The following is a 15,178-nucleotide window of genomic DNA, read 5'->3' as shown; positions in this document are numbered from 1 at the left end:
TTCTTTTTTTCGGTACCGGCACTAGTTTTATTTTGTTGTATTCATCCGCGACACCTCATTGCCGGTCCGTGAAAATATTGTCGGGCATAAACCGGTCCGTGGCGCAAAAAAGGTTGGGGACCGCTGCCTTAGCCCACGTAAAATCCCTGAAAGGGGGAGGAGACTAGAGAGAAGTGGAGAGGGGAGATACGTACAGCACAGCTGCGGCTAACAGGTTAAGAGGACAGCAAACCTCTGCTTTCCCACCAATTTCTTTTCATTTCTTGTCGCTGGAACTTCGGGGAAAACAGCCACTGAGGTGAGATATTTTTGTGTGAGTGTTTTTTCTTCTTCTTCTTTCTTTTACTACGACGTAAAGAGTCCTCACGAGGCAGGAGATGCTCGCGAGCCTTACTTTAAGAAGCTGTTGGCGGTTTTCTTTTTAATGAGCTCTTATGGGAACCTGAGTTTACTTTAATTACCTTTAAAGGGGAAAAAAAGAAAAAAGAGCTCAATATTGACATTTAGTGGCAGTTAGCTGCCAGTCCTGCGCTGACACGGGGCACACCCACTCCTTTTATTTTCACGAGTTAGGTCTGAGATACTGTGCATCAGGGACAAAAGGGCCACGAGTTTCAACCCAACATTGTCAGGATTGTTTTGGACCTCTGGGCTGTGTCTGAATATTATCCGTGAAGCTTGGTGTCGGGATGCCAGACGGGGCAAATTTACACACAACTTCGAGTCGCTCGCCTTGAACGCATGACCGATTGAGGTTAAACATTCATGTTTGTGTTATTGTCGCTCTCTGTGCACCCTCCTCCAGTCCTGCTGGTTTCTATTACACCCACCCCTCCCCTTTTTTCTCTCTTCTTCCTCCCTTTATCCTTTCAGTTTCCCCTAGAAACCGTGGGATTGCGTCGGGAAGTGACCTTATTTTTCCTTCTCCGCCCAGAAAAGCTCTGCACCATGTCTGCTCCTGGTAAGTAACCAGATTTCACATTTTTGTTTTCACTTTTTCTTTGGAAGAAAATATGAAGACGTAAGCGTGTTTTAAAAATGTGGTTAGTGTTGCGTACATTAACAGCTTTAACACTTTGTTTCCATTACGTCAGCTTTGTGAAACGCTAAAAGTTTTCTCACACTTGCCCCGTTAGCTTTCCACTAAATGTCACAGCCTGAATAATGAGCACACTGTCCAGCCCACACAGTAGACTCTTGAAGGTGGGGGATGTTTTTATTTTGTTTTTTCTCCTCCAAGAAATTCCTGGAATATTTTCTTGAAAACACGTCAGAGTCTTTGGCCCAGCAGACTTCTCTCACTGGAAAAGGTGAAAGGTGTTATTGTTTGTGTATGCGAGGGCAGTGGATGTGCCCACACTTTTTTCTGTTTTTTTTTTAATGTGAAGTAAAGAGAGGGATGTTGAGCAAAGGCAGACCTCTGTCTAGCTCACACTGTCTAACTTCCTTTTTTAACTGCCATTAAACAGAAGTGGCACAAGAGGTTGTTTTCCGTCTTAATTGTAGTCCACGAGGCTTTATTACATTCATCAGCCTTTGCCAGCAAACTCATGACTAAATGGGCTTTTCCAGTCACCTGGTCTTGTTCGTTGTGGTTATAATAACTCAAAATAAAGTAATGCTCCACTCGTGAAACTAAATCTCTTTGGCATTCTTTGGCCTTCGGACAACAATTCTAATCGATACAGTGCCAAGACAGGAAAGGGGGAAAAACAAAACAAAAAGTTGTCAACTTTGTATTTATCCTTCTTGCTGAAAAGTGTGGGAATATCAAGTACAAACTGATGGGAAACATCATTTTATAGTTTACATGTATTCCTCACTGCTGACTGAGCCTGACCTGCACATAGGTGGTAAAGCAGTGAGGGGAGGAGAGCGCAAATAGTGTTAGGTCTTTTTAAACGGGACAAGATCTGCATCAGTGATGGCGTCACTTCACAAGAAGGATCCTCCCGGCATCGAACCGGAGATCTTTTCCTTGTTAGGTCAATATGTAAACCAATATTAGTCATAAAATTAAGTAAAAATGGTGGAAGGGGGGGAGTGAAGACGCTCTGCTTCTAAGACTTGAACTCATGGTGCATTTTCTCCCTTCCATAGAAGTCCATGCTTGCTCACAAGAGGGAGTAAAATTTTCTAGATGAGCCTGTGGAAAGATCATCGGGCACTCCTACAGCTGCCTTTCTCTCACACTCTTTTACTTGGTCATGTGTGTGAGAGTGAGAGAGAGGGGAAAAAAACAAACCACAGGCCAGTGACCTTCAGAAAAGTTAGACTCACGTGCTTCGGGTATTTGCAAGACGTGAATAAAAACCAGTTTGGCCAGTCTTGAGACCAAAATCCCTTATTGACATGCCATTTCATTTAAATGTGTATAGGCCTTTTTGTTTAGTTTTTTTTTCCATTACCAGTATACTCGCTGTGATTCACATCAAAAAGCACATCTGTAAAGAACACACTGTAAAGCAGCTCATATATAACATACAGAGAGAAACCCAACCGGCACGTGGAGGCTCTCGCCACCAAAAATAAGCTGATCTAAATCTGATCTTTCTGATCTAAATTTTGTCCTCAATGCTGTTAGAAAACACCACAGCACAGGTAATTTCACGTGACGGTCTGTCAGCAGGTGTGACTCAGGAACACATGACATCACGCCGTGTGTTTTAAGACAGTGACTTTATGGTTTATACTCACTGTGTAGTAAAGTGAACCATCACGTTCTGTAAACAATAATTTCCCTAAGAGCCAAAATGGTTTCAGCTTCCACTTCAGCTTCCTTTTCTTTGGTTGGACAGTTCACAACTTTCTCTAAATGTGTTCTCCAGTGAGTTTTCTGTGTGTTTCATTAATACGTTAAGAGCCCCACTTTGATCCCAGGTGGAGACATATAGTAAAAAAATTCTGTCACATTGAAATATGTGGAGTTACCCTTTGTCAATAAGGGAGCCGCTGAAATTAACTTTAAATCACCATAGCAACCTTTGCTGTGCACATAACCTGGTCAGAAGCACCAGGTAAAGTTACAGCAGTGTGCACTGTGCTTTGCAGTGTCACTGGAATTTGGATGTATTTGATTGGTGATGCAGAAAAAGTATAAATGTTTTTAGATCTGATTCTAATGTGCTGCAAAGTCTGTTTTATGCTATTTCCACGTCTTAATTCATGGGATGTTAATGTTTATTATTAGTTAAATGTGTAGCCGTCATGTTAGAACAAAACAAGAGCACCATGCAGTGTTTCAATAATTTTCTCAAATGAAAATGTTTATTTTTACTGCTCTGTTTACTAAATCACAAAATCAACAAGTTTCTGCAGCTTTAATATGTTTGTGTTTGTAACAGTGGTGAGTTTCACCATTAGATTTTTATTATCATCACCATTTATCATCATCGTTTGATAATGTCATAGGGGACGCTCACAGGGATCACTTTGTCTCTTTTAATGTGTTCGCACACAGAGGCTGAGGCAGAAAGCCTGGCTTAATCGAGGAAGTTGATAACCATAATCGTGACATTGGGGTTTTAGGTCAAGCCGGCTTACACACAGTTCTCAGGGCTAAAGGAAACTGTCCTCAGTACAAGTATAAACGACCACCACGATGCATTAGACTTGCACTATTAAAATTTTTAAAGACTACATTTTCTGCCTCTCCACCACACCAGATTTCTTTTTTTAATCTTGTCTGTTACAAAAAAATGAATGTCAGCAGCAGTCCTATGATAGTGAGACTATTAACTATTTTTTTTTTTTTTTAACCTTTATTCTTGGAAGCAGGATAACGTAAGCTGGAAGGCGGTTAATAAAATTCGCCATTGATTTTCCATTGTCTCTGGCACTTCACATTGTACAGTGGGGCTTAAATGCTATGTGCTCTAAATGAGGTCTGTACTATGGAACGAGATATGTGTACGTGTGTGTGCACGACTGTAGTGGTGGGGGAAATGTGTCTTCTTACACGCCAAAGACCGATCGGTCAATGTTGTGTAATTGTGACCGATGTTGTTGTCGTTATGAAATGAGAATGATCACATTTTTGCATTTTAAGCAAGGACATTACAAACCATTTAACCCAGTTTAGACTTTATTGGCATAACATATGATTGTGAGGACAGCTGTGTTCCAGTGGACCTTGCAGTTTATCTGATAACAGCATTTTACACATTCATAAAAGTAAGCAATCCCCAGTTATTCATTGTTATGAATCTTGTCAAACTGAGTCCCATAAGACACAGCAGAGGTGCAAGTGGCCCTGTGGAAAGTCTTATGTCCCCTCGTGGCGTTCTCCAGGGCAGACACAGGGTAGGCTGGCTGCTAGCCTCTTGAGACTAGTGTGCACTTACAGTTCTGTTGGTTTGGAGACTTATGAACAGCAACAGCTGCTTTAAATAACATGCAAACACTCTGAGAGACAAAGTTGCATATCTCTCCTGTGCTGGCGGTGTCCATTCTTCCTAACTGAAATCCTCACTTAATGTAAGAATCTTCATTTCCTGTCCAAAAAAATACCCCAAAACTCACTTTTATCATTCAGTTTTTCCACCATGGAAACACTGACAATTGGTTTCCACCATATCATAGTTCCAGTTTTTCCAGTATAGGTAGGTTATTACTGTTGTGTCGCAATCACTGGCTAATTAGCTCTGCCCTGCCTATTATAAAAAAAAAAAAGGGCGGATGATTCACAGCACGCACACAGACGCACTCACGCTCTTGTGAGCAGAGAGCAGCTGCTTCTAGCGAGACACTCGGCGATCACTGCTCTCAGCTTCTGCCTCTTCTCTTACTGGAAGGTAAGAACCTGGAGACGATCACACATCTGGCTTTAAATCCTGAAAAGAGAAACCAGGCAGGAGCTTCCTGCTTTTAGGCTTTTTAATTTATGTGTGTATATTCATATTCTCATTCATACTCAGAGTTGATGGTTTCTTTTAGTTTTTTTGTGCTCTCCTACATTTTCTGGCTTTTTTTTATTTTCCTTGTATTTGTTATTTGTGTCACGGTCAAAGTTGAGCTCTACTTTCTCAAGTGTGAACGTCATAGTTTATACAGCTACAGCCCAGCTCATATATTCAAATTCAGTCAAATCAGACTATCTGTACAGCTGAACAGGTTTTGATTCTGTCTAATTTTTTTTTCCCTCCAGTTTACCCAGGTGCTCCAAACCAGCCACCCTATCCCATGTCTCAGCCCGGCGGAGCACCGTATCCAGTTCCTCCTGGATATGGAGACCCCAGTCAAGCCCCTCCACCCGGCTTCAACATGGGCTATTCAGGACAACCTGCGGTCATGTACCAGCCAGGACCCGTAGGGCCAGTTCCAGGCCCTGAATACGGTGGCCCACCAGGAGGGATCTCCCCAGCTCCTGGAGTTCCAGCAGTCCCCGTTGGTGTCCCACCTGGACTCGAGTACCTCACACAGGTAGGGCAGAGAAAGGTTAAACCAGTGGAGTTTTTTTTTTGTTTTCTTTTATACGCCGTCCTGTCCAGCAGCCTTTGGAGTCACAATTATGATCTGAATGCACTCTTGTGCCAGACATATTTTGCTTCTCCAAGATGAGCTTTGAAATTTCTCTGTAGGCTCCACTTGTTCATGTCTTTCTTTTATCTATCTAGTTGTTAATTTCTATTAGTGTTATATCAGTCTTTACATTCCATGTTTAGTATGACCTGATCTGAGTCTTTGACAATAATGATAATATTTTGAGGGCCACAGCATTGGTTCCAGTGTGAAATGTGAAATGTCACAAAGTTTTAAACAACTTTCTAACAGTGACCGATGACTCATTTTACTTGGATTTTGTATGAACCTGAAAAGCTGCTGGCCGTGGGCGTAACCTGATACAGTTCCTGCATCTGTTGTATGCCTGTTAGTAAGAGAAAAGGTCACATGTTTAAGACTGTCGTGAGTAAAAGTAGCGTTTTCTACTTCTGTTATTGGCTCACCATTGAAAGACTTGTAGTTTGCTGCACTTTCTGATGATCATTAATCTCATTTAGGATTTGGAAATTTGTGACATCAGTTTCCTTTTTAAAACAATAGGTGAGGTCTTTCCCTTAAAAAATCCTTCTATGGGATTTCTTTGTGCAGATATTAAAGGAAACACCTGCCCTGCATATTATACATGTTAGCATGCTAAATTGGCTTTCTAGGCAAAAAAAAAAGAAGGCATTTTTGTTTAACTTTTGTTTAACTAACAGAGTCTGATGGAGCTGAAATACTCTGTGGCTTAAAGAATGAAAGTCTTTTGCATTGGAAATGCCTGATACGTGGTGTTAATTGTTTTTAGAAGGAAGAGACTTTCAGATCAGGATGTGCCACAGAGCTGCCTCATTTTTCAGTTTCAGTTTTCTCTCCTTTGGTTTTAGATTGACCAGATCCTGATCCATCAGAAAGTTGAACTCCTGGAAGGTGAGGCGCGCTTCTTGTTCAACACAGAATACTTAATCCTTCATCAGCTCATAAGCAGCTGTGTGTGAGGTTTAAAGCCTCACAAGACGAAAAATGATGTCTGTCCTTGAAATTCCTTACTTATCTTTACTTCATTGCTCACCGTTTTCCCTCCTCTTCTCCCAACCACGCCCAGCATTCATCGGTTTTGAGACAAACAACCAGTATGAAATAAAAAACAGTCTGGGTCAAAAGATCTACAAGGCCAAAGAGAAGAATGACTGCTGCACCAGGAACTGTTGTGGCTCTCTGCGCAGCTTCGACATGAAAATCAAGGACAACATGGACAGGGAGGTCATCCGTCTCATCAGGCCTTTCCGCTGCGTCTCCTGCTGGTGTCCCTGCTGCCTGCAAGAGGTCTGTCCACTCTAATGTTTCTGTGTTTGAGTAGAAGTGACTTGGCAAGTGTTGAAAGAGGTTAATGGAGTCATATTGCATTCATTTACCACACCTAGACCAATATTGTTTCTGGTCAAAAGCATTTTTGGTGTGAAATCTGAGTACTCATCCATCATATCTGGGTTATTGTATTTGACCTAGATGTGCCGGTTAATGTTTAGCTATAGTAAATATCTGAAGAGACTCTGATAGGGAAGAATAAACTCTTTACTTTCTGTAGCACTCGGTTCATAGTTTATGTTATAAGACATACCTAATCACTTTTTGATTAAATAAAGATAGATACAAAAGTTAGATCAGATAAAGACAAATAAATAAAGACATTACAGTTTTATAAGCGGCAATTACATTGTTTTTATGTAATGCAGAAATTAAAGGAACAACATGAAGATTTTAAGAGAAACGTGCTCTGTAGTTTATTCTGTGAGGCTCATGACAGCTCATCTGCTGTTCAGGATTTACTTCTAATTATCAGAAATGTTTTTAGTGGAGCTGCTATACAAATCTGATTTATTACCCTGCATCTTTAAACCCTGCTGGATCTCCTGCAATTTGTCAAAATGGTGAAAACTTGTTTTTAAAAAAATATTTTTGGAGGGTGGGAAGTGGGATGATTTACTGCTGATTGGTCCAGGTGACCAAAGAAACTGCTCTGAGTTATCAGTGTGCTCTGTGCTGGAAACAACTGCATGCAGATTAATGTTCTCTGCATTGACAGTCGATCGGAGCTGCAGACCCTGTCTGTATCATTAGTGATCATTCGTGTGAAATTAAAGCCAGTTTGACAAAGAAACAGGTATTTTCCTTGTATGCAAGTTTGAACAGATGCAGACTGTTTAATTTCTTGAATTTCCCACAGAACATCGGGTATCAGATGGTTGAGTTCTTTAAGAAAACCTCTACAGATGTTTTGAATGGGAAAGCAGCACATAAAGGCTGATACTGTTTGGTAGCATGCTGTAAATATGCTAATTAAAGCTGCTGAGTTTAACACAGGAAGACTGTGGGGACAGACTCGCTTTGGTGTTGGCTTCTCTTGGAGGTGAAGTTAAACATGTTGTGCACAGTCAGATCCATTAAAATAACTTTGTTTTTAAGCAGGAGCCCCCTGCTGTTGTGGCTCAGATACAAGTAACATGTAAAAAAGCTGCTTATCAACACATCTCTAACAAATTTACAGCTTAGACTTTTATTAAATCACGAGGTTTCGGTCCAAACCTCGTGATTTCATCAGGTGCAAAAAACAGCGTGCACACATCACTCACACACAGTAATACATGTTCACTCCCATCCACCAGTCGACCAAATATGAAATACTGGCAGTTGAAACGCTTCATGTGAAGCTCTTTCCGTGGCTGGGGTAGAGTCAGTATCAGCAGGAAAAGCCAAGTCCAAAACTGATGCCATCCTTCACATTTTCAAAAGCTGTTCAGAGGGCCAGATCTGAGTCTTTGCCGGGACAGTTTTTGCCCCCGGGCCTTATGTTTGACATCGCTGGTTTAGATTGAACTTAAAGTCTGCTTCTTCTTTTTTAAAAATCCTGCTGCTCAGGCAGAGGACATAATCCTCTGCACAGTTGAGACATTTGAATGCACCATAGTCTAGGCTGATGTCTAGCTGCTGTGCACTCCCTTTAGGTGTGTCATGTGATATTTTATTTTTTTACTTTTTGTAGTGCACGTTATAGTGCATATAACTGACATTTGATACTGCTACTTGGAGCCGGACTGGAAGAAAACCTTACAGAGGCCTATCAGTTCTTAGTTCTTCATAACAACCTGCAGCCTCACAGTGCCAGCGGCTCATACTTTTACCTTTCCTCTCTTCGTCTTGAGTTACTGTTGCCGAGTGGTTGCTGCTGACTGGTGTTTCAGTGCCTTTGTGTGCCTCTCTGCTCAGGCAGGGGTTTGTTAAGACCATGAATGGCCCTTTGTCTGTCCAAACTATCTCCTAGACACCCTGATCCTTTGCCATCCGTCCACTGAAACCTTTTTCTCTTTGCCCCTTTTTCTCATTGTTAGCGGTCTGTCTACAGAACGTTCCCACTGGCACGAATCCAAGCAGATATGCACTCATACTGCAGCTCTCTGTTTACTGCCCAGACAGGAACCATGTGAGATGCATTCCCTTTGTTTACATGGTTTAACAATCAAGCAGTCAGCCTCACTTATCATTCCTGCTGTCCAGCGTGACACTGTGCAACCGCGTGATGTTTTATTTATAGCTGTCAGTGTCCAGGAAAGAGAGCAAACTAAGCTCTGTGAAATAGTTTTCTAATTTTGTGCAGAGCCACTATGTGTCTAACTAAGTGTGTGACCAACAGATGGAAGTCCAGGCTCCACCGGGGACCACCATAGGGTACGTCAAACAGGACTGGCACCCTTTCCTGCCAAAGTTTTCCATCCAGGGAGCAAACAAGGAGACACTCATGAGACTGGAGGGGCCCTGCTTTGCCTGCAACTGCTGTGGAGATGTCAACTTTGAGGTGAGCTCAGAGGATCTTTGTTTGTGGGGGAAACTGAACTCTAAGTAAATTTCATCCATCAGCCAACAGTGATTTGTTACAGATCCACTCAGATAATCTAAACAGGACTGGTAGCAGTCACAGAAATGTTGATGTTGATTTTAATGAACTCAAAGGAATACTTGATAGTTTTGGAAAACACTTTCTATTCACTTTATTGTGAATAGATCGTGGCTCAAGAGTTGGGAGTTCGCCTTGTAATCGGAAGGTTGCCGGTTTGAGCCCCGGCTTGGTCAGTCTCGGTTGTTGTGTCCTTGGGCAAGACACTTCACCCGTTGCCTACTGGTGGTGGTCAGAGGGCCCGGTGGCGCCAGTGTCCGGCAGCCTCGCCTCTGTCAGTGCGCCCCAGGGCGGCTGTGGCTACAATGTACCGGTAGCTTGCCATCACCTGTGTGTGAATGTGTGTGTGAATGGGTGGATGACTGGATGTGTAAAGCGCTTTGGGGTCCTTGGGGACTAAGTAAAGCGCTATACAAATACAGGCCATTTACCATTATTGTAGAGTGTAATGAAAAGGTTGATACGACTCTTAACTGAATGTACACCTCAAAGTCAGGCGAGTTTTCCAGCCTGTGCCCTGAAAAAATTAAATGTTTCTATTAGTCTCACTTCCTGGTTTCCCACATGACATCCTGCACACATTACTTGAGAGTTGACATGATACAACTACTGGCTGCAAGGACAAAATTTTGAGTGGTTGTTGGAGGTCGGTGGCTGACCACTAGATTAGATGCAGGACGCTTGCAGGGGAAATGCAATTGTAGGCAGGCTAGAGCAGCTTAAACAGCCCTATATCAGATCACGTCAGCTGATCTGTCAGGATTGCAGCAGAGCCTGATTTTTGTAATCTGTTTGCACAATCATTGTGCTTGAGGTTTTCTTTATTACGTAATCTTCTTGGTGTGTTGGTGAACTTTCTTTGTCAGTATTTTCTCCCACTCATCCAGTTACTTTTCCAACACTAAAGGGCATTCATGGAAACTCATTTTTCCCATTATTTCGACACCAAGTGAATGATCCTTAGTGGTGCTGGTGGTCTGATTTTGTTACCTTTCATACAGAACCAAAAAAGCAGGTTTGTCTCCTGGTGAGCTAACTGCATATTAAGCTCATATTTCTCACCAAGAAGGCAAAACAAATTTTAAAAAATCATCAGCAAGGTGAATGGTTTCCAGTGTTTAAAGAAAGCGAATGCGACAGGATTAACAACTTGTGACGAACGCTGGTATTCTTATTGGTGTTCAGCTAAAGGGAAAAGATGGCGACACACCCATTGGCCGCATCAGCAAGCAGTGGAGCGGCCTTCTGAAGGAAGTCTTCACTGACACGGATAACTTTGGCATCCAGTTCCCGCTGGACTTGGACGTGAAGATGAAAGCTGTGCTGATGGGCGCCTGCTTCCTCATTGTAAGTCCTCAATCTAGAAGAACATAGTTGATTTTGAATTATGTGGCATGTTGCTGAATAAAATAATTTAATACTTTTGCTCTGCAGGATTTCATGTTCTTTGAGAAAGTCGGAGAGGCCAACCAGCGCAGCAGTGTGTTTTCATAACAGAGGAAAAAGGAAACGTGGGGGGGACAGCCTGTGATGAAGGTGTTTTCCTGTTATGTAACATTTGTCATTTTTTGTTGATTTTGTTACCAGTCCCAGAATCTGTTTATATACACATACAACTCATTGTGAGCGAATAAACTCTTGATTAGATTTAAAACTTTGAATCTCTCCAAAGTCAAAGACTGAAGTTTACAGTGTTTCTGTACAGTCTGTAGATGTTTCACCTCTTTTTAAGCGCATCACCGTATTCATAGCAAACACTTTACGCTACCAAAGAAAGTTAAACTTAGAAACAAGTGTGGACACGCATCCTTTTGAATGTGCTTTTTGCTGCACTTGTGTTCACATTTCATTTCTTTTTTTCTTTTTTGTCACCATCAGTTTGTCATGATCAGTAATTTTATGTGCTTGCTCGAGCTTTATGAAGAGATCACAGTGTATCTAGTATAAGTGCAATACTGTTTTGTAGAAGATGTATTCATTGCTTTGCCTTCATTTATCCAGTTAAATGGTGGCAGAGTCGTTCTGTCAGTCCATTGCTTTGGTATGATGATCATCATATTTTGTGTACAGATATTTTTTAATTTAAAAGTTAGCTTTTGTTTATTACTTAGGTTTGGTAGAGCATACACCAATTACATTCCTTTGAGCCTCCACTGTAGGCTGTATTTAATGTTAATCAGCAATTGTTGGCATGTAAAAACACACTAAGATATGTTGCTTGACATGGTAAGCCTCAAACCTGCCTTGGCTTCATTATATCAATGTCACTGTGAATATCTTAGCATAAGCATTTGGCAGTTACCACTTGTGGGCCAGAGTCCCACTACACAGAGCCACTAGCACAGCTTTTAATCTTTTTGTCACATATCAGAAGCCATAAAGAAAACCTGGACGTTAGCCATGGTAATCCCGCTCTGGTTATTTAGCTCAGGGTGGCATCATGTGCAAATGCTAGCTTGTAAATACACTAAAGCATAACTGCTTATATGCTTATCATTAAATCTGCTTGACAGTACTTGTATCGTCCATGTAAATCTTTTAGCTTTAGGCTAGTTTGGGCTAAATGCTAACTACAGCCAGGAAGTGCATCACCCTAAGTCTTTTTGTCATTAACTAAAGCTTATGGGAAACATTTAGCCACAGTAAACTGGCTGTTAGCATTTAGCCCACATAAGGAAGTGATGTTGTACTAGCATGTAGACATGCCAACTTAGAAGGTTGACATGGCAAGCATCTTAACTACTAAACAACCTGTTGTTAACATGTGCCATTGTTGGGGTTTTAGCATTTAGCCCAAAGCTCTACTGTGCCTACGTACAGACAGTACCTGCCTTATAGTAATTTTGAAGTTAGTTGACTGCTTTACAAAAATCCTGAACTTTGGCTGCAGTTACCCGCTGTCACTTGTTTAGGGATGTGTTGCCTTTAATAGTGTGAAGTTGTAAATCACATATTTTTACCAAAGTGCATTCTTTCTATTCAGCAACATGTCTTCAGCCACGATGCATGTTGCAAAGCTGTTGCACAGGCTTCACTCTAAATGGTCCTGTGCTCCCTTTATGGAGTTTGGTGGTTGCCTGTGACACCTCACCATCCAGTTTCTTCCACATACCACTGTGTTTGAACGTGTGCCCGGGTAATGACATAGGGGAGAGAGAAAATGCAGGTTAAGGGTTCAAGGGAAAAATTTAAAAGCAGATGTTGAGGTTAGTGAGCATCGATCTGGCCTCAGAATGGTTGGAAAACCCCACCGGCAAAGCTTGCATGAAACACTGTGTAGTTCTTAAGTCCCTGGAAAGAGTTGGTGCAGTTATTACTGCTGGTACAGAGAAAGAGAGAGGGAGACCAGAATGCTAACTGAATCCATGGACTTGTTTTCTTATTTGGTTGCTTTGCTCTACAGTGTTTGATAGATGAGAGGTTAATGTTGCACTTCTTCTTTGTTTAATAATCACTCGTTCTGGGCACACCTCCAGTGTGAAACCTGGTTGCCACAAGTGCTTTAAAATCCAGCTAGCTGTTTGCCATCACCAACCAAATGTATTGTATGTGCATGGATAAATATATGTATATGTTGAGTGGCCAGTACTCTGTAGGATAACTAACCAAAGCATGTACGGTGTATTTAAGTTGTCCACTCATGGTTTAGTGTTCCTCTGCATGCTTTTTTTCGATCATTTTATATGTGCAGCTGGGAGGAGCTGGAACATGTTTCCCGTGTTTTTTATCAAAAATGTTTTGTAACACTTTTCTTGTGATTGGACATTTTTACATACACAAGCAATAATGTATTTCTCCAATAAACAAATGCAATGATAATCCTTCATTAAAAGCACAGTTGTCTCTTGTTTTTCTGCCCAAGTGATGCTGCGGGAAAATCTGGGGAAGGCACTCTAGTCGGCCTAAATGTGGACCATCTGGTTGCACTTGGAAAACATGAGCTTTGGTTTAGTGGGGGAAATCTAGTCCCTCGTGCTCCGCCTCAAAATGAGCTCCATTCAAATCGTGCTTTAGCCACTTTTCTTTTTTCAACTGTTGAAAGACAACCGCAGTGCCAATGGGTTAGATACCAAATCTTAGTGCTCCATCTCCTGGGAGCATGTGAGATGTTCATGTATAGTATTTCAGAACATGTCTGCACATGTCCATCCATCCCTCAGGAACACTGAGGCATGGCTTTGGAGTTTGTTTTCATACATGATCACCTAATATTTTACCTGCTATTGCTGTGCAAATATTTAAACCAGTTGTAGCGTGTCGGTGTACACAGGGTCGATCTTAGCAGGCAGTAGGACAAGGGTCACAGCCTCTCTTAGAGAACTAAAGAGCCTCAGAGCTGAGATCCTGAGTCCAGGCAACCAGAGATCAGTTTTATTCAACAAAGTTTCTACTACAATATGTACAAATGTATTAAAACAGAAAACCTATGTGCAAAAGACGTGCTATAATAAAACCACATCATGTCATCTTTCTTCTAAGCTGTTTCAAGAATATTAGTCAGTTTTGTCTTCATCCACCTTCAGTATATGTTTACACATACTGAAGGTGCATATATTCCACGTGCACATATTGTTTTGAGTTCCCTTGATGGCCATTTATATTTTACATGTATAAAATGGATTCCTATGGCTTATATTTTATCATTAGCTTCAAAAAACCGATGTAGGCAAGTGGGATTTTTTTTTCTTTATTTGATGGTCTGACCTTTAGTTGCTGTTCAGCTCGCACTGGGTTCCAGTCATTTCATTGAAGTGCTTTATGAACCTCCTCCGTGGTCGCGCCATGTACCGCCTCCATAACCTGGTCAGAGAAATGAAAACGGCAGACAGTGAGCGGGAAAACTGGAATTACTACCAACCAGACAAGCTGTAGTTTACATCAGTGTTTGTACACACACACACACACACACACACACACACACACACACACACACACACACACACACACACACACACACACACAAAATGTGTGTGTGTGTGTATTTAATTAGTAAAATATGACCGCAATTTGTTCTTCTGTCTTTTATGGTGTTCAGTACATATACAGGACAGAAGATGGATGTAAACCGGGTGACATCATCTGTTGGTTTACGCTGTCACCATCTTGGTTGCTAAAAACCTGATGCGGTAAGGAAGGCAGGTTGCAAGACCATTGCTTAATGGCAATGTGAGTAACCTGTGATTGACAAATTAGCCAATGAACGTGCAGTTTTATACAACAGATAATTCTCAGTTTTTAAATAGAATTTGACCAAGGCACCATTTTTATTCAATATGACTCTCAAATGACTTACTATGACTTACTGAGCCCATAAACTCAGGAGCAAAGTGTTTGCTCACAGGAAGCTGTGTCCCCATACCCTTCTATATGACTGGAACTCGTTTTGCAACCACAGCTACCGCCATCTGTTGGCCTTCAGATAGAATGCAGATTTGAGACAATTTCCACATTGGCTTCATTTTTTTCCAAAGCGGAAGCTATGCCCATGTTTTATACTGTCTATGGTTCAGTAATAGCCAGAAAAGGGTTTTTGCACAACATATGATGTTACAGTGATGTTGACCTTTGATTTTTTGGTTATAAAAGTTTTTCTTTTTTATAACATAAGACATTTTTCAGGTGAGCACTTGTTTCCCTACAGGTGTTTCACAAAATTTGCATCAACAGGAGGTCTGACCTTCACTTTGGATCTAAATAATTTCAGTTTTATCACTATAAAGGCATACAAATCATGTTGATCAGTAG

General features: G+C 41.4%; 2 protein-coding genes across 3 annotated transcripts in view; both read left to right on the top strand.

Moving 5' to 3' along the window:
* Nucleotides 1-259: 259 nt before the first annotated feature.
* The window catches only part of LOC116310395 (phospholipid scramblase 1-like), a 33,825-nt gene continuing 18,906 nt past the window's right edge, over nucleotides 260-15,178 (top strand). Inside the window, exons 1-2 of the mRNA XM_039609554.1 lie at nucleotides 260-298; nucleotides 874-961. Of these exons, the coding sequence (XP_039465488.1) occupies nucleotides 949-961 (13 nt within the window). The 5' untranslated portion in view covers nucleotides 260-298; nucleotides 874-948. The remainder of the gene's footprint in view (nucleotides 299-873; nucleotides 962-15,178) is intronic.
* Nucleotides 881-13,268, top strand: LOC116310396 (phospholipid scramblase 1-like). Of its 2 annotated transcripts, none has more exons than XM_039609560.1 (7): nucleotides 881-961; nucleotides 5,147-5,421; nucleotides 6,369-6,411; nucleotides 6,587-6,807; nucleotides 9,173-9,334; nucleotides 10,619-10,780; nucleotides 10,868-13,268. In XM_039609560.1, the coding sequence occupies exons 1-7, from the start codon at nucleotides 949-951 to the stop codon at nucleotides 10,925-10,927; spliced, it is 936 nt and encodes a 311-aa protein (XP_039465494.1). In that variant the 5' UTR covers nucleotides 881-948; the 3' UTR covers nucleotides 10,928-13,268. The 2 variants fall into 2 exon arrangements, with proteins under 2 accessions (XP_039465494.1, XP_039465495.1); XM_039609561.1 differs by lacking the exon at nucleotides 881-961 and adding an exon at nucleotides 974-4,793.

This window comes from Oreochromis aureus, linkage group 3 (assembly GCF_013358895.1).
Source record: "Oreochromis aureus strain Israel breed Guangdong linkage group 3, ZZ_aureus, whole genome shotgun sequence".
Taxonomy (NCBI): domain Eukaryota; kingdom Metazoa; phylum Chordata; class Actinopteri; order Cichliformes; family Cichlidae; genus Oreochromis; species Oreochromis aureus.
Note: the sequence above shows the minus strand (reverse complement) of the source record. Positions and strands in the feature narration are given on the sequence as shown.